This window comes from Onychostoma macrolepis, chromosome 16, assembly GCF_012432095.1.
Source record: "Onychostoma macrolepis isolate SWU-2019 chromosome 16, ASM1243209v1, whole genome shotgun sequence".
NCBI lineage: Eukaryota > Metazoa > Chordata > Actinopteri > Cypriniformes > Cyprinidae > Onychostoma > Onychostoma macrolepis.
The window spans coordinates 35,930,515-35,950,965 of NC_081170.1; the positions used below are offsets into that span (position 1 = coordinate 35,930,515).

The following is a 20,451-nucleotide window of genomic DNA, read 5'->3' on the forward strand; positions in this document are numbered from 1 at the left end:
GCTGCTGTATTTAAGCAGCACCGCTGCAGGTGAACACTGGGAGCGACTCGTCTCTCCATCAGCAGATCCTCAGCATGACTCACTCAAATCAACATCTATTTCCAGCCACTGACAGACCGGAAACACAACACACTGACAGCTGCAAAACAGAACCAATCTGCTGTACCTAAAACTCTCTTAGTCATCTTATTTCTTTGAAATATTACAGAGGTCTACAACATCCAAATATATCGGTTTCATTTTAAATATAAAGAGAGAAGAATAAATGTATTTTTTTTAGGGCTACTTTTATTAGTATTACAGTTTTTTTTTTTTTTTTTTCAACTACTTCCACACAAAATCTGTCCTTGTTACACAGTTTCTGAAAGCTGACACTCAAACAGCAGAAGCACACACCAAATCTGCAAAACCAGACACTAATTCTCGGCCTTTGACTTTGAGTTTTCAATTTCATAAAACACTTTTGGAAAACACAATACACAGTTCTCTATGGAGCACTAAAAAATCTAACAGGGATTAATATTATGGCAAAGGTATTTGCAAATGTTTGCTTTTGAGATGTGTTTGTGATATTTTGAAAGCAGTGCTTCATTTTGTAAGAGATGTGAGGCATTTTGCATTTTGTGTGTGCAATTCTTGGATTTGTGTGTAAAGTTCTGAAAAAAAGAGGCAAAGTTTTGAAAATGTGTGTAAGCAGCTGAAAAAAAAAAACAAAAAAAAACTTGAAGCACATTTTTAGGCAAAAACAAAACAAAAACAAAAACATTTATTTAAACAGAGTTCAGCACAATCTGTAATTCTGTGCTTGAGGACAGAAAAGGTTCTTCATGCCAATTTCACATCAGATTCAAATTGCTCAGGTAAATTTGCTAATAGAAATCTGCTTGGGTCAAGAGTGACTTCTGTGTGAGCTGTGATTCATGTCCCAACATCCTTGACAATGGAGAATGGACCTAAAATTTAGCCAAAGTTTATAATAATGTGACCGCATCTATAGGAATTCATGCAATTTTCTGTAAGAGAGAAATATTTCCACATGCAGATTTTGCATCAGGTTCAAGCTGGTCACATAAGTTCAAAGAGTCTGGCTTTCACTAATGTGACCGAACCTTTATCCGCTTGTTAGTTCATCACCTAATGAACACTGTTTCCAGGTTTAAACCTCTGCTTAATTTCAAGTGAGCTTTTAAAAACTGTTCACTGCAGTCTCTGGGCTCACTGTGTTCAGGATGACAATATTTTAATGATCCAAACAAAATGTTTGAATCAGTGTGTGGCCAGCTGAGATTTTGCTATAGAGACAAAGGTTAGGAACATGATTTTTTGGTAGTATTACAGCACATCGTGAGTGTGTATTACTGTTTTTGTTTGCTTTTGGGATCTGATAGCACAACTGGACCCAGGAACTGTGACTTGTGACCAGATGGACATTTGTATAGATTGAGGATCTTCAGAGCATTAGTGTTGACCGTATCCTCACCACTGAATACACCATGTGAAAGATACAACATATTTTAATGTGCGTTGATCAAATGATAATTTCAATATGCAAATTTAGAGTGAACAAATAAACAGCCACCGACAGACAATGACGGTAACAAACAGTTATTTTTATTCTGTTTGCTGAAAAATACACGTTCCAAGAGTAAGAATAGCTCAGATACCGTCTGTCTCCTTCCCAAGAGCAGACGGACAAACCAAACCAGAGGATTTGACAGTTTGAGACGATTACCAGCATTGTAATCGACACACCTCCAAAAACACATCCATATATGTCAGTTTAAACAAGAATAACCAATTATTGAAGCAGCTGATATAGATATATATATATATATATATATATATATATAATTATAAATGTTATATTTTTAGACTTCATCTAGGCTTGTCCGAGAGATTTTATTGTTAAATACCCAGTGATTGGTGCGAGAGATTCATTAGCAAGCCTCGTCATTTTCAAACATCTGAATGCATATGCAATATGTTCAATGATAATTCATAATCAATAATAACACAAAAGATTACACTCAGAAGCAACGGTGAGAGTTTTTCATTCTTATCAACCTTCTTGAAACTAGTTTATGTTTCACTGTGATCATGCAACATTTGCACTAATCAATCAAAGTAAAAAATATAAGAATAATAAGATGCAAATACCAGCACAAAATAAATGTTTTTAGGAATGACTGGCACAAATACTGTACTTACAGAGAAACTCTGGGAACAAAAGCAAAGCAATGACTCTACCAGGAAGCCAAAGAGAAACACAAAACAAGAGAAGCAGACAGAAAGAAAAGGTGGCACTAGCGTATGGAAAGTCTTAATAGGCTCGGCTGCGATGAGTGTAATTACCTCCAGACAGTGACTGTGCTTAACGGCCTCTTGAGGAAAGCGAGGCTGGAGCAAGAATGATGCGCAACACAATGAAAGGATATTACATAATCCCACAGGCGCATCTAAACCATAATCTATTTTCACTCCTAGACATCGCGGCGGTGATGTATCTGAACAGAACTGATGCGTGGTATTGAGATGTGTGAAATTGTGGCTCGGAACGCATTGCGTTCTGTCAGCAAACTATTGATTGACTGTAGCAATAGAGTGCGAAGCGTTCGCTAGGAGAGATTGGGAGAAAAATTGCACCTTAGGTGACGGCAATGAACCAACGTGACACTTTCTGAATGAGCAATGACAAATCATTGTAGTTTCTGTTGACAATGTTAGTGAGGCAGCAGTGATGAATTAGCCGCTAACGCGCAGGCCTCCGTTCTACTTGTTTATGCGTTTTACTGAGTGACTTTTCTCATATAACACGATGGAAATTGTGAGAGGCTGTGTTTGGGTTCACTATAATAGAGAAACTATTCTTGCTTATTCGGTATTAATACGCACATGCCTTGACGCCTCTGAAGAATATGTTGCTCTTCGAAACAGCTGCCTAAAGGTGTTCTGATTCCTAGCCGTAGCACGCGAGTATATTTGTGCTGTGTGTCTGTATTCAGGAGCACCAGTGATGATCGACAGGGTATGCTTACGCTAATCGCCGTAAATACTCTCAATATTCTCGCTCAACATAGAAGAATGATATGCGCCAGAGAAAGTGCAGTGTTATCTATCTCTACTGTTCAAGGAACTGTTGTTTTGTTTTGCACGGAAGCGTCGGACGCTTAAGAGGTCAGGTTTCCGCTCCGGGCTGGACACTCTGCACCTTGGAGAGCGTGACGGGCACCTTGGCCTCTCCTGGGGTGGGAGCGCGGGTGACGGGATGAACGGAGGCCTGGATCTCGACGAGCCGCTCTTTGAAGCGCTGCTGCAGATGAAGCTCTTCCTTGGAGCTGCCCTGAGAGCAGGCGGCCAGCAGCAGCCCCACCGCCATCCCGCTGCCGCCCACGCAGAACAGAACGGCTCCGGCCAGCTTACAGGCATCCAAGGCCCGGTTGAAGCGCACTGCGCGGCCGTCCACAAACAGCAGCTCATCTTCTCCGAATGCTTCAAGTCGAGGCGGCGTAGCGTAGCCCACCAGCAGCACGGACAACCCCGCCACCAGAATCAGAGCACCCAGCGCGAGACAGACCTGGTGGAGAGACACAGAGGAGCCATATTAATCCAATGTTCTGGTATGCAACTCTAGATGGCGCAGTCTGATAGGTCAAACTGAATCTGACATTATGACGTCATGATCACATGGCACAGCTGATTGGTTATTTTTTTTATCAGCAGCCAATGAGCTCGCTGCTCAACATTCAAATATATGACTAATGCTTGCTGTAGCAGTTTGCAGCATGCTGCACAAAGCCTCCACCTCCCCCAGCTCCACCTGTATAGATCTGCCACAGGGTGATTCAAGTATACTATGTATGGAGGTTATTCATATATGTTATATGTGCAGCAGCAGTATTTCTTGCATGCTCACAGCAGCATGTTGTGGATGTATTGGCAGTAGCAAGTCTCGGTATAGCAGCAGCGTAGCAGACCAAACACATTAAAGGATCAGTTCACTTCCAGAATACAAATTTCCTGATAATTTACTCACCCCATGTCATACAAGATGTTCATATCTTTCTTTCTTCAGTCGCAAAGAAATTACGTTTTTGAGGAAAACATTCCAGGGTTTTTCTCCATATAGTGAACTTCAATGGTGGCCAATGATTTCAAGGTCCAAAATGCAGTTTCAATGCAACTTCAAAGGGCTCTACACGATCCCAGCAGAGGAATAAAGGGTCTTATCTAGTGAAACGATCTGTCATTTTCTATATACACTTTTTAACCACACATGCTCAGCTTGTTCTAGCTCTGCAATGCACATGCGCTTCTTCACACATTATGTAATCCTGTTGGAAAGGTCAATGCACGGTAAGTTCTTCGTCTTTGTACTTCAGTTAAAAACCCCATCTCATTTTCTCCTCCAACTTTAAAATAATCTGGCATTGTTGATTTTTTTAGATTTGTTTTGCATGTTCGCTTTGTAAACACTGGGTCGGTACTTCCAGCTACATCATAAGTGACAATATCACCTAATAAAGATGTGCTTGCACATCGCAGAGCTAATGCTAGCCCAGCATTTGTGGTTAAAAAGTGTATTGAGATATTGACCACTAGATAAGACCCTTATTGCTCTGCTGGGATCGTGTAGAGCCCTTTGAAGCTGCATTGAAACTGCATTTTGGATGTTCAAATTTAAGTTTATTGAAGTTTATTGAAGTCCACTATATGGAGAAAAGTCCTGGAATATTTTTCTCAAAAAAAAAATATGCGACTAAAGAAATAAAGACATGAACATCTCGGAAGACATGGAGTGAATAAATATTTGTAGCATTTGGACTAATCAGACACACATTTATTCATTATATTTAATGAATGAACCAGCAAACCCTCTCACTGTGAGGGTCTATGGAACCTTCCCCCTGAAAGAGCACCCTAAAGGGCTCAGTTACCAGGGCAACCATCTGATAAGACTGTTTTATTGCTCAAAACTATGTGAGATGTGACATGCCGTAAGAACGGACCCTTCTGAATCCCACGCAATGCCCATACAAACAAAACTTTCCTCCTTGTTACTCATAGACAAACCTTTCTACGGATAAACATGCAACCCAGGACATTGTGTGTACGATTTTAATTATCTTGTATAGTGTCTCTTGCATTGTATTTTGTTTTATGCATGCTTTATGAGTGAAGTACTAGTTAATGTAACCCCACCTATATCGTGTCTCCTACCAAATTAATGCTCATTTGATGCTCATAGAATGCCATGTGTGTTTGTAATTTAATCAAGATATAGACTGCCAGAGCCATTCGAACCATGCTCTCAGACAAAGGCCCAATATTTCCAGCCTCCCGTTTGGAAATTCAGGCTTTCTCATTGGTCAAGCCCATCCTGAAAGGTGTGACTCTTCCCTGACTTTAAAGCGCTCACGCACAGGTCCGCCACTCTCTTCTGCTAAATGTTCTGATTGCTACCCATGTGGTAGGCCCCAACATATAGAGTTGTGTACGGTCTCCCTAGCCTGGGGAGATGGCTCCACTGGAGTTCGTCTTCACTGAACCCTGGAATTTACCATCATGGAAATGCCCTCGCTCAGGCATTTCTCTCTCCCCACTCCCGGCAGTCTCTGCATTTTCATCTCTGGATTGCGGCCTGCAGTTCCACTGCAGCCCACAGGGCCAGCAGGCCCCATTTAACACCCAGCCATGTGCTTACTTAGGAGAGAAGACTCTCTTAACCCCAACAGAGTCAAGAACAACCTCAGAGTTTCAAGAGATTGCAACTTCGGCCATCTAATGGAACCATCCAGACTCTCTTCAGAGGCTTCACGAGACTCTCGTTCCACAGCCAAGTCAAATGCAAGTATCGTTCCTTTCACCACACAGAGGTTTGTTGTAAGCTATCGTATACTGTGCTTTGAATTAGAGACTGATGGTTCTTTCAGATGCTCAACTGAGCCTCATTTCCCGTTTCTGTCCGTTTTCATTCATCGTCTCACTTACCCTTCCCATGCACTATGTATGTGTGATTTGTGTGTGTATGTGTGTGTGTGTGTATATATATATATATATATATATATATATATATATATATAAACAAACAAAAACTATATATATATATATATATATATATATATTTTTTTTTTTTTTTTGTTTGTTTGTTTGTTTAGACTAGGTATGTGTTTGTGATTTAGTTAATAAAACTGTGCACAATACATATGAGTGTTCATTCTGATTCCCTGCTTGCAAGTCAATTTATGATTTTGATCTTGTTACATGCTCTGAGTGGTGCTGTACCTTAAAAAGGGTACTTCTCTTACCCTGGAAATTAAGATTTCTTTGAATTAATAAATAATCAATACTAAGCTTTCACTAGACGACCTGGTCAATTGATTGTACCTTAAATTCTGCTTTATCAAACTATATCTATTCACTTATCCAAATATTATAATTAATTATAAAGAGTTATGATTAATTATTAATATTACCCCCTTGAGCTAATTTACTACAATTATTAGTAATTGTTTATTTATTTTTTTTATTCTGGAAGTGAACTTATCCTTTAACATTGTCATGTACATTACCATGCCAGTCCCTCTGAGAGTCGTCATGACAGAACTGTATTTAACACCAGTAGGATGACAGTAGCGACATCTGCTGCACAGCTTCACGATTCAACCCCTCACTGACTGCCTGATGACTGCACACATACAAGACTCTAATAGCCGAAAATGAGCATTTCTGATCTGATTGCATGGCTACTCAATCATCAAAAAGGCCAGTTTAGAAGGTGATAGAGTGGCATTTTCTTCTAAAAAAAAATTATAGAATCAGCAACTGAAAAATTCTGATTTGTCAATATTCTTTAAATATTAGAATATAACTATATGTTGTTTATTTAGCAGCTTTGTTTTGAAACAACACCAATATCCATGGTAACATCCTAAACTGTAAATGACTATTAAAAACTATGATGTAATGAACTTTACAGTTCAAATAATAAAGTTTTGACAAAAGTTTCATAAAATGATAAACCTCACAAGTCTCTGGACTCTTGGTTTGCCAGTAGGGGTCTTGGCTTTGCTTAGACATCGCAGGACGGTTCCTGTCCGCTGCTGAGATTGTAGCTCCGTATAACTTCACTTTTCTGTTGACTCTATATCTTTCACTCTCTGTTGTTTAAAGTGATAAAATATAACTTAAGTCACACCATATTTCTGATATTATCTATCAAACTAATCTGACTAATTTGATTGTTCGCTTTTAATCTAAAACCGTGAGTGCAGCACATTAGCATTCATTAGCAGGTTAGCTTGTCATTCGCATTTCCATGCACGTTTCTATTTGCATCTATTATTGTTTTCTTTTTTTTCCTCGCTCTGTTTCTTTCTCTCTCACGCCGTATTTTCACGAGTTCATCAAACAATAGTGGTAAGTTGGAATCCATCATCAATCACGGTAAGTAATGGTTTCTTCTCCTGTTATTGCTGTTTGCACCGCATGCCACATGTACAGTTTATCTCTCTCTGTCAGCAGCGAGGGATTCACATGTGATAAATGCAGGGAAATAGTTAGGCTGACAGAAGATTTTAAAACTAGAGACACGCATCCAAACTTTAGTTGAGGACAGTAAGAATGTGAGCGCTGTAGATACGGCTTTGGAAGCGACTAGCTCAGAGAGTCCTGTACATTGAGAGTGAAAGTGAAAGTGATGTGACGTGGCCAAGTATGGTAACCCATACTCGGAATTAGTGCTCTGCATATATCCCATCCTAAGTGCACACACACCGTGAACACACACCGGAGCAGTTTGGTTGTTCGGTTCGGGTTACAGAGCCTCCGCAGCAGGGCAACTGGGTGACTGTGAGGCGGCATAGTTGCGGGTCACAAACCTGGCTAAAACCAGATGACTACATTATTTTAAACGAGTCTACCCCCAAAGATTACTGTTATAAACATGAGCCGCGTCCAAAAGGTAAAAGGGGAGGTGTTGCAACAATTTATAGCAATATTTTCAGTATTTCTCAGAGGGCAGACTTCAAGTATAACTCAATTGAAGTAATGGTGCTTCATATAACATTATCCAGAGAAACAAGTGTTATAAATCCCCTGTGATGTTTGTGCTGGCTACTGTATACAGGCCACCATACAGACTTTATTAAAGAATTTGCAGATCTTTTTTTTATTTTTTTTTTATCAGAGTTAGTGCTAGCTGCAGATAAAGTCTAAATTATATGTGATTTTAATATCCATGTTGATAATGAAAAAGATGCATTGGGATCAGCATTTCTAGACATTCTGAACTCTATTGGGGTTAGACAACACATGTCAGGTCCTACTCATTGTCGAAATCATACTCCAGATTTAATACTGTCACATGGAATTGATGTTAATGATGTTGAAATTCTGCAGCAAAGCGATTATATCTCAGATCATTATTTAGTCTTGTGTAAACTCCATATAGCTGAAACTGTAAAATTCTACTTGTTACAAGTATGGTAGAACCATCACTTCTACCACAAAAGACTGCTTTGTAAGTAATCCTTCTGATTTATCGCAATTCCTCAGCATATCAAATAGCTCAGAAAAACTTGATGATGTAACAGAAACAATAGACTCTCTCTTTTCTAGTATTTTAGATACAGTTGCTCTTTTACGCTTAAGGAAGATTAAGGCTAACAGTTTGACACCGTGGTATAATGAGCACACTCGCAACCTAAAGAGAGCAGCCGGGAAAATGGGGCGCAGCTGGAGGAAAACAAAAATAGAGGTATTTCGTATTGCATGGCGGGAAAGTACCCTATCCTACAGAAAAGCATTACAACTTCTAGATCTGATTACTTTTCGTCTCTTTTAGAAGAAAACAAACATAACCCCAGGTATTTATTCAATACACTTCAAAATAGTATATGTGAGGATTTCCAGTCAGGATTTAGACCGTATCATAGTACTAGTACTGCTCTCATTAGTTACAAATGACCTGCTCTTATCATCTGATCACGGTTGCATTGCTCTATTAGTGCTACTGGATCTTAGCGCTGCGTTCGACACTATTGACCACAGCATTCTTTTGAATAGACTAGAAAACTTTGTTGGCATTAGTGAAAGTGCATTAGCATGGTTCAAATCGTACTTATCTGACCACCATCAATTTGTAGCAGTGAATGAAGAGGTATCATATTGATCACAAGTGCGGTACCTCAAGGCTCTGTACTAGAGCTCTTACTTTTCACGCTTTACATGTTACCCTTGGGAGATATCATCAAGGATCACGGTGTTAGCTTTCACTGTTATGCTGATGATACTCAGCTCTATATTTCTTCGGGGCCCGACGAAACATATCAATTTGAAAAACTAACGGAATGCATAGTTGATACAAAAAAACTGGATGACAAGTAATTTCTTACTGCTAAATTCTGAAAAAACAGGTGTTAATTATCGGACCTAAAACCTTTGCATGTAATAACCTAGAACACTGTCTAAAACTTGATGGCTGCTCAGTCAATTCTTGCTAGAAAGCCACATTTCTAGCATTTGTAAAACTACATTTTTCCATCTCAAAAATGTATCTAAATTGCGACCTATGGTCACAATATCAAATGCAGAAACATTCATTCATGCGTTCATGACCTCGAGGCTAGATTATTGCAATGCTTTATTGGGTGGTTGTTCTGCACGCTTAATAAACAAACTCCAGCTGGTTCAAAGTGCAACAGCTAGAGTTCTCAGCCGCCTCGAACTTCCACTGTAAACACAGGTATGCGGCGAAAACAAAACCATAGAGCGAAATACCGGAGTGAAGATGGCTGTGAACGACTTTTGCAGATTATGTGAGGTAAATCTACGCATCCACAAAAAAAAAACCCTTGAACCCCTAACCCTTGAAAGCAAAATTACCATAGCTCAAGCTCAGTCACTGTGGCAACTTATGCTGGCAAACTAACCTGGTCAGGAGCAGGCTAACTGTCCGGCTAAGCTGAGCTCCTCTAACACTGACCAATAGGAATGCACATACAATTAGTTGACTTTATTATTAGTCCAAAAATAAAAGTAGCCTATACAGAAAATACACCTTAAATAATCAAATAAATAAAAAATAGGCTACAACCAACTGTATTTAATGTATTGTGCCCAAAATAGTCTAATGACATTTTAACATAGTTGCTACTTGCGCATTTAGTTGATCAGCAGTAGCCATGCAGCCTTTCTCTCTGAATTTATGACAGCTGCACCTTTTATGGTTATTAGAACATTAAAACATTGCAATCTAAAATGGCTCTTTAAAGCATTAAAAACACTAAATCAAAAGTTAAAATCACTGAATTAAAAATTAAAATAAATAATAGGAATCAGACTACATTTTAACTGATAAGAGGAACACACATTTAACTCATTTGAGCTAGTATGGCTGTATTAGCCAGCTTACATTTGATTTACAGTTACTGTTATCATAAAAAAAATAATACACTTCTAATTAGGATTCAAATTCTATGTGTCACAATTAATGTCCAACAACAAATATTTTAGCAGAATGTATATTGTATTCAGAATTCTTGCGCTATTATTCTATTCTGCTCCGTCTGTGTAGCGCGCAGCAGCGCTCGTTCGCTCGCTAAGCCTCGCCCACTCCTGACAGCAAAATGGATATATTTGCATGACTTTCTAACATTTACAGATGAAAAATATACCTGTGACGTGTCAGTTATACACTGAGGAAAACATAACATCAATTTAGTCCCGATTGATTTGTTAGGTTATTTCAAGTCAGGTTTTGGACTTTAATCCCCGTTTTTCTTAGCGTCTTTTATGGAACAGGCCCCTGAGCCAGCAGTTTGTTTCTTTTTTTAAATGACATGATTTTGAACAGATGTAAACAATGGCAGGAGGCTTAAAATTATAGACGTGATACCAGCTAAATTTATTGTACTAAATCGCAGAAATGTAGTACTTTAGTCTGCTATTCCCTGCTCTGTGAGGTAACGTGAGGGAGGAAACTAGTTGACGTTAGCTAGTTAATTAGGTATGTTATCTGCCTCGGTAGCAAGCCAAATAGTATTTATTTCAACACTGAAACAACCGGAGAATGGGTCTCTGTCTTGATCAGGGGTGAAAGAGGGAGAAATGAAAACGACACAGATATATCGTTTGTGTATGACCTGGAAGTATTTATTTAGCGATCGGTGCCAAAACGTCATCAGTATGGAACATCATTGTGTACGAAACATGATTGGTCTACGTTACCCGAGAAATTCCAATACGGCAGACTTGCCTTTTTCGACGGGGGAAAAAGTTCCAGGGATTCACCTCCTTCGGCCATCATCCTACACACAGGTTACTATCACTGACCGCTCGCACCAACCGGAGGGGGAGGAGTCGGGGTTGGGGTCATGTGACTTGTTACGCTCTTCACTGCTCACAACTGAGGGAGTCCTGCACTTTTCGTCTTTGACGACACGTAAAAAACTGCGCATACCGCAGGAACGGTATAACGGAAAATTTTAGTGGTTTTGAAACCGTGAATTTTCCAAACTGCGGTATACCTTGAAACCGGTTATCGTCCCATGCCTAGTCTGTATCCAGATCAGATGGCCACTGCAGCCTCCCGAATCCTGTCCGTATCCAGCCCAGATGGTGGATCAGCACCTAGAGACAACCTCTACAGCCCTGAATGTCAGCGGAGATCAGGACAACTAGATGAGCCCCAGAGACAGATCCTCAGTGGAGACCTTATCTCCTAGACGGCCATCGGGACAAGACTTCGGAAACCAGATGAGTCCTCAGCACAAACTGCTGGTTCATCTGGCCAGAGGAGAACTGGCCCCCAACTGAGCCTGGTTTCTCCCAAGGTTTTTTTCTCCATTTTGTCACTGATGGAGTTTTGGTTCCTCTGGCTTGCTTAGTTTGGGACACTTAATTTCCAGCGATATCGTCAACTTGATTGCACAAATACTATTAGAACTGAACTGAGCTGGACGACGACATCATTGAATTCAATGATGAACTGCCTTTAACTGAAAATTGAGTGTTTACTATTGTCTTTTTGCATTACCAACACTATTTTCCTATTTGATACTGTAAAGCTGCTTTGACACAATCTGTATTGTTAAACGCGCTATATAAATAAAGGTGACTTGACTTGACATGTCAGCCTAATACAGTCATGGCCCAAAATATCGGCACCCTTGGTAAATATAATTAAAGAAGTCTGTGAAAATTAATCTGCATTGTTAATTCTTTTGATATATATATATATATATATATATTTTTTTAAATTGCAAAAATCTAACCTTTCATTGGATAATAAGCATTTAAAATGGAGGGAAATATCATTATGAAATAAAAGTTTTTCTCAAATACACGTTGGACACAATTATTGACACCCCTAGAAATTCTTATGAGTAAAATATCTCTGAAGTATATTCCCATTCATATTCACAATTTTGAGCACTCCAGGGTGATTATGAACATAAAATTATCCAGCCATGGCTTCCTGTTTCACGGAAATATAAATAGGAGGGAAAACAAAGCCCACATTCCCTTAATCATCCATCACAATGAGAAAAACTAAAGAATATATTTCTGATGTGCAGCAAAAGATAATTGAGCTTCACAAATTAGTGAAGCGGCTTTAAGAAAAGAGCTGGAGCAGTGAAAATTCCCATTTCCACCATCAGGGCAATAATTAAGAATTTCCAATCAACATAAAATGTTAGGAAACTGCCTGGAAGAGGACGTGTCTCTATATCGTCCTAATGCACGGTGAGGAGGAGAGTTTGAGCGGCTAAAGACTCTCCGAGGACCACAGCTGGAGAATTGTAGAAAATAGTTGAGTCTCGGGGTCAGAAAACCTTTAAAAAATTGTCAAACAGCACCTACATCAGCACATGTTGTTTGGGAGGGTTTCAAGAAAAATTATCCTCGCTCATCCAAAAACAATCTCCAGCATATTCAGTTATCAGACACGACTGGAACTTCAAATGGGACTGGCTTCTATGGTCAGATTAAACTAAAAAAATAAGCTTTTTAGCAGCAAACACTTAAGATGGGTTTGGTGAACACAGGGATAAGAAGTACCCCATGTTTACAATGAAATATACTGCTGTATTTTTGATGTTGTGGGCCTATATTTCTGCCGGAGGTCCTGGACATCTTGTTTAGACGCATGACATCATGGATTCTGTCAAATACCAACAGATAAAAAAATCAATAAGTGACTGACTCTGTTAGAAATCTTATAATGGGCCATGTTTGGATCTTCCAACCGGACAATAATCCAAACACAAACCTCAAAAACAACACAAAAATGGGTCACTGAGCACAAAACCAAGCTTCTGCTGGCCATTCCAGTCCTCTGACCTGAACCCTGTAGAACATGAGTGACCTGAAGAGAAGAAGCTGTGAATCTAAAGGGTCTGGAGTGATTCTGGATGAAGGAATGGTCTCTGATCTCTTGTCAGGTGTCTCTAACCTCATCAGGCATTATACATTTAGAGCTGTTAAACTGGTAAATGGAGGTTTCAAAAAATATTGAATAAAAGGGTGTCGTTAACTGTGGCCAATGTGTATTAGAGAAAAACATTTATTTCATAATGATATTTTAAATAACAGATCAAAAGGATTAACAATGCAGCCTTCTTTGATCATATTTAACATGGGTGCCGATATTTTTGGCCATGACTGTAAATGATTATGCATGTTAAATATAACTGATCTGAACAAAAACAGCAGATGAGCTGAATGAAGGAAAAGCAGAAATACAGCGGTTACCCCCGGAAACAAAGTAGCGTTGTACTCATAAACCTCACATGGAGGTGAAATTAAAAAGAAAATGTCACTGAAACTTTTCTGAAGACAGTCAGTTCCCTTCAGATACACATTCATATACAAAAAAAAAAAAAACTTGGATTTGCATATCAATAGCATATTTCAATGTCAGAGTTTGCAGGTAAAATATTCAGCATTATTTTGGTCAATATTGCAAATGTGATTGGTACTAACGGACCTTAAACCATCATGCATTTATTGAACTCAAATGAAAAACAAATAAAAATAAATGTAAATAAACTGATAAATAAAAAAAATAAATTAATTTAAAAAAGGGGTGGAAGCACACCACTATAAAGGAACAAAAGACAAAAAAAAAAAAAGCAAGCATCATTAGATTATTTTTTTCATAATCTTTGGAGGACAAAATAGCAATTGAAAAAAATAATTAATAATAATACAATGTTTTTGAAGAGGAACCAGCTTTGTGATTGGCTGCACATATTACTAATAAAATTAAATATAAACTAAAAAACTAAAACTGAAAAAATAAATAAATAAAAATAAAACAATAAATAAATAGCAATATAAAAATAAACACAAAAAAAATGACAAAAACACATACATAACATGCATTCATGCAAACATAAAAACTGGTTTGTCGGCACATTTTTGCAGATCATAACGTCTATCAAAGCAGCTCACCTTCCAGAGCACAGAGCTCCAGCGGCTCGGCGATCTCTGTGTCTGGAAATCTTCATCGCGCTCCCAGATGGAAGCGGTGCACTCCTCGTAGAACTGGTGCAGGTAGGAACGCACCCCGTAACCCTGGTGACCGCTGCTGAGGGCGCCATGGCTCTGCTCAGCGTAATCCGAGCCACAGATCTCTGAGCAGGACGCCATGCTTCACATCTGCACACAAACACAGCATCGCCATTTAGTATCAATTTCATTTCAATTCAGTTTACCAGCCATGAAACTATGTGCATCATTTCATTAAAACACAGGTTGAACAAATTGAGGACACACTAATTATTATTATTATTTTATTATTATTATTATTATTACTATTCAGTCAAATTATAAAAATTAAACAAGCCAATAAATAAATATTATTATACTACTATTAAACTTCAAAGTATTTCATATTAATACTGTAAAATTCTGTTTTATTTGGCATTTTTATGGGCATTTTAGGCCCATTTTATATTAATGGGGCAACGTATCCTGGGGGACACAAACATTTAAGAAGCTTTGGGGAGAAGCAGTGAAAGTGGAGGTCTTATTTCTTGGTTTCATTTTGAAAGGTTGTTTGTTGTGAATATTTTTAGATAAGGTGTATTTGCTCATACATTCTTTGTTTAGCTCACAGGAAGCATTTAAAACTGCATGGCCGCCTGTAGTAGAGAAATGTACTCACCCTCCGATAAAAGTTGATCTAGTTCACATATTTACACATGTTGGAGGGGACTTACCTGTTTAAAAAGCTGTTGTTCGGTATTAGCTTATTAGGTTTACACTGAAATGTTATGAATTAAATGCTTACATTTTTTGTAATCTGTCTCTAAATGTTTGTATCTCAGGGGATACGTCGCCCTTTTAGGGGTATAAATCAAGATATAAAAACATATAGACTCTGAGATTGTGTGGCTTGTGTTTTAGAAAATCAAATGTTTTTGTAATCTTGACAAAACACATATCATTGGAAAGGTCTGACAGTCAAGGATCCATATTTGGTGACTGTTTTGTAATAGAAGTGATATTGTGACAGAAAATGATTAATTTGTAACAGAAAACTGCACCATAAAAATTCAATAGAGTTTGGGTGTGTGTTTTTGTTTTTTTTGTGGCATAGTGCCCAACCAAAATCTCACAGCAACCATCATTTTTAAATTTGGAACATAACTTGCTTAGACATATGACTTTGATTTTATATCAATCTTAGAGTGCAACATATTTTATCAAATATTTATTTTATATATAATAAAAATAGTATACTACTTTACTGTAAACTTAACCTTTTATAACTTTTTATACCTTTTTTTTTCTTCTTCTTTAAATGCTTTCACTTCAGCAATAATCTGCTATGTCTTCTTTAAAAAGAGACCAACCTTAGGTCTGTATTACAAAGTGTTCATGAATTACAACCATGTTGTAACAAGCATTGATTAACAAGCGTTCTGTTTTTAGTGAATTTACACACGTATTCTGCAGGATACAAACATTAAAATAAAATAAAAATAAGAGTCAAGTTTTTAAAAAAAATATTATTTGAGTGCCAATAAGATGAAAAATAGCTAATAAATTAATTTTCTGATGTCTCTTTATGGTTTTGCCCTTTTTAGGGTTATGCATTTAGCAGACAGAAATCTGCTCAAATGAACAGTCAGGCAACAAACAAACAAACAAACAAAAGATCTACACAAACAGCATTCTAATGACAAGATTTTGACCATGTAGTTTTAATAAATAGATTCCTCATTAACTGATTGTTATTTTGTTAAAGCTGAATTTTCTGCCACTGTGGTTCTGCAGAACCAAACAGAAGGTTTTTAAAGAGGTTTCCCAAATCCTCCGCTGTTTTCCATTGGTCAGACACACAGATAGCCCCACCCCAAACTGAGAATCAGCCTATGACAGGTTTAATTATCAAAGGTGACTCTGGATATTAATGTGGAGTAGGAGAAGAATATTTTTAACATTGAAACAATGACAGACTCATCCTACAGCTGGAAAATCAAATCGGTGCTCGTTCACATGCGTGACAATCCAGCAGTGTGAATTATCAAAGACGCGATCTGAGAGAATCGCAAAATATTTGGCATGCTAAATATCTGGAGCTGTCGGCAATTCACAATCCTGCTGTGTGCAATGATTTCTGACCGAAAACTACATCGGCGATGACCTTCAGCCAATGAGAGACCAAGATACAGGGCAGAGGGAAGTTTGGGGAGGAGTTATAGACCAGAATATCATAGATATATACAATTATATCACACAGAAACAAGCACAAACATTTTCTTGACCAGCCGCAACATCAACAGTTACTGCAAAATTATTATTTACCTCTCTTTGCAGAACACACATTCCCTGTTCCCTGCATCTCTCTCCTGTATAATCTGTTTTTCTTTCAGAAGCTGGAAATTTGCGCATAGACAATTTGTGGGATATATTATTTTTAATACTTCCAGTCTTGCTCGAGAACTCCGGTCTGACGCGCGCAGGTTCTCTCGTTATTTCCTTATCACTTTTAGCTAAAGAGTTCTTTTGACATGATTTACTGATTTTGTAGCGATTCTCTGATTGGTGGAGATCACAGAATCATGGGTAATGCAGTTTCTCATAAGGATCTGCATCACCGTAGCGCCATTTTGGAGAATATCCGCTGAATGCAAACTGCATATGCTCTTCTGTATCCGCCGCAACACAAGGATGAGCTATTTTCGTTCAACTCAGTTTGCGTTCAGCGGATATTCTCCAAAATTGCGCTACGGTGACGTGGAGAGACACAGAGGAGATGAATTGTTGAAAAAAAGTAGTTATTTTTATTTTCTGAATTTAATGACAAAATTTTAATTTTGGGGTGGAGTAACCCTTTAACAAAGCAGACATCATCAATTAACAACCTTGTAGCTCACAGCAGGTCTGACTTTAACAGTTTATAAGTTATTGTAAAAAATAAATTCCTCTATGTAGAAAATGAATGGGCTTTTTACGTTGGGATCAGAAAAAGACAACTGTGACCACACACTTTCAATTATATTTCCAACTGACATGCATTTGTGAGCATCTGTATGAAGCTGAAGGTTAATTTGCTCTGAGATTTATTTATTTATTTATTTTTTGAGCAGCGTGACGTCACAGTCTGTGACTCTCAGATGACGCCATCCTGAGATCTTCATGTCATCTGATGCTCCTGAACATCTGAGACACTCTGTCCTCTCCTCTCATTAGAGATGTGAAATTAGATGATGGAAGTCTATTTATAGCTGCGTGTATGTCCAATGCGTCAACGAACGTTTAAAACATACAGTGTCGTTCTTATTCAACAAAACGGCACAAAGCAGCTTTTACACATTTGATGATCGGTATAAAAGCAGATTGATCCAGCAGTCACAGTCTTACCCATCAAATGCGTCCTTCGTGACAGAGAGAACGACAGCGTTTAGACAACGACGAATTCAGCATAAGACATCGAGAGGCTTCGACAGATCCGTGTTTGGAGTATAAATGAATAAAAGTGAATACCTGTCATAACCGGGCTGGAGCTGCTCTTCTTCACTCCGCACAGCCGCCGATGCGCTCGACTCACAGCGACGCACTGCGCATGCGCCAGAGAGAGGTGGGAGTCTGTCCTGATCAGATGCTTCTCTGAGTCACCTGGCTGCCTGGAGAGATAGATGAGTGTGATGCATTTTAATCAGGTTCAAATGTGCTGTTCCTCCTCACATGTTCACCTGTGCTCGTATGAATTCTATTGCACACCGCCAATGTTTCATTCCTTCCATGGGGAAGGAAGACTGTTCTTGACTAATAGACTGGAAGTCCTATTAAACATCCAAAAGAACTAGACTGCATTATAACCAATCACAAAACAAAAACAATCAGCTACGGTGTGGTTTGTAATTGCTAGACCGTTTGTAGAGGTTGCTTATGTAATAAAACACTTGCATGTAAATGAGTATGCTTTTTCTGACAACAATATCATTTAAGAAGTGAATTAGTGAGTGCATGAAGCATGACATAATGCATTTGGTGTATGAGAAAAATGTCACATTAAGAAAATGGCATTTGAAAAATGTTAACCAGTGCAATTAATGATAAAAAAAAAAATCACTTTGCAGAAAGTCAAAATGGTTAAATCCTTCCAAATTCATTTAAAATTAAAGCTGCAAGCAGCGATGGAAGGGCCCTTGCGCCCGGGCTCACCGCCGACCGGTGGCTTTAGGGAGACAGGGAACGGTGAGCAACATGCATTTAAAAAGGCAAATATAGAGGAAAATGTCAAAGTCATTTATATGTGCCAAACCTGCTGCCAGCTGGTGGCGCTATGTCTATAACTGAACATTGGCATGTAGATGTCATCAGACCAGGACTCTTACCAAACATATGAAGTTTGGTGCAGATTGAACATGGTATGTTTAAGTTAGTGTAAAGCATGTCATGTCCTGTTATCAACAGGTGGCGCTATGTCTATAACTGAACATTGGCATGTAGATGTCATCAGACCAGGACTCTTACCAAACATATGAAGTTTGGTGCTGATTGGACATTGCATGTTTGAGTTAGTGTAAAACAAGTCATTTCCTGTTGCCAGCAGGTGGCCTTATCATTATTATGGAATATTAGTGTTTAGATGTGTTCAGAACTGTTCTCTTATCAAACGTGTTAAGTTTGAGGCAGATCGGACATTGTATGGCTGAGTTATATCAACTTCTATTCCCATGGCGAAACATCGAACTTTGTGAGGCTGCCACAGACACGCCCTTTAACCAAAACTCTAGATCTTCACAATTTAACATCACAAAGGCCTTTAGAGTAGACTTGCTAAATATAATGTTGATGTCATTGAATCTCTAGGAGGAGTTCGTTACAGAGTAAAACATGTCACTTCCTGTTGCAAGCAGGTGGCGCTACGACTATAACTGAATATGGTCACTTAGATCTCTTCAGGTCAGGAGTCTTATCAAACATGTGAAGTTTGATGTAGATCAGACATTGCATGCCTGAGTTATAACAACTTCCTGTTTCCTTGCGAAACATCGAAATTTGTCAGGCCGCCACAGACACGCCCTTCAACGAAAACTCTAGATCTTCACAATTTAACATCGCAAAGGGCTTTAGATTAGACTGACCAAATTTGGTGTTCATCTGAATTAATCTATAGGAGGAGCTCGTTAAAGTATGACACCTGAAAATGGCAAAAATGACACAAAATTTGCAGAGGAAATTAAAAATAACCGACTTCCTGTTTGGTTTTTGATTTTGCTCCAAGAGACATTTTTGTAGGTATTGGTATGATACATGTGTGTACCGATTTTCATGTATGTACATGAAACGTAGCTCGAGGCACACACCGCTGAAAGTGTATAGGTGGCACTATCGAGCCATTTTGCCACACCCACTTCTGAAACCCACATAAGATGTAAATTTTCACCAGTTCTGATGCGTGTGCAAAGTTTCGTGACTTTTCGAGCGTGTTTAGGCCCTCAAAACCGCGATTCATTTTGGAGAATAATAATAATAATAATAATAATTAAAGCTGCAAGCAGCGATAAACGGGCCCTCGCACCCGGGCTCACCGCCAACGGTAGCTTCAGAAAGACAGGGAACGGTGAGCAATATGCATTTAAAAAGCCAAATATAGAGGAAAATGTTAAAGTCATTTATATGTGCCAAACCTGCTGGTGGCGCTATGTCTATAACTTAACATTGGCCTGTAGATGTCTTCAGACCAGTACTTTTATCAAATATATGAAGTTTGGTGCAGATTGAACATGGTATGTTTGAGTTAGTGCAAAGCATGATGTATCCTATTGCCAACAGGTGGCACTATAATTATAACTGAATATTGGCCTTTTGATGCTTCAGACCAGGACTCTTACCAAACATATGAAGTTTTGTGCAGATTGGACATTGCATGTTTAAGTTAGTGTAAAACAAGTAATTTCCTATTGCCAGCAGGTGGCGGTATGTTTATAA

General features: G+C 38.5%; 1 protein-coding gene across 2 annotated transcripts; it reads right to left on the reverse strand.

The window, feature by feature from the left end:
* Positions 1-1,589: 1,589 nt before the first annotated feature.
* nrsn1 (neurensin 1) lies at positions 1,590-18,095 on the reverse strand. Of its 2 annotated transcripts, none has more exons than XM_058746970.1 (3): positions 17,998-18,095; positions 14,455-14,661; positions 1,590-3,574 (listed from the first exon to the last, which is right to left on the reverse strand). In XM_058746970.1, the coding sequence occupies exons 2-3, from the start codon at positions 14,650-14,652 to the stop codon at positions 3,176-3,178; spliced, it is 597 nt and encodes a 198-aa protein (XP_058602953.1). In that variant the 5' UTR covers positions 14,653-14,661; positions 17,998-18,095; the 3' UTR covers positions 1,590-3,175. The 2 variants fall into 2 exon arrangements, with proteins under 2 accessions (XP_058602953.1, XP_058602954.1); XM_058746971.1 differs by having other exon boundaries at positions 17,875-18,015.
* Positions 18,096-20,451: the final 2,356 nt, after the last annotated feature.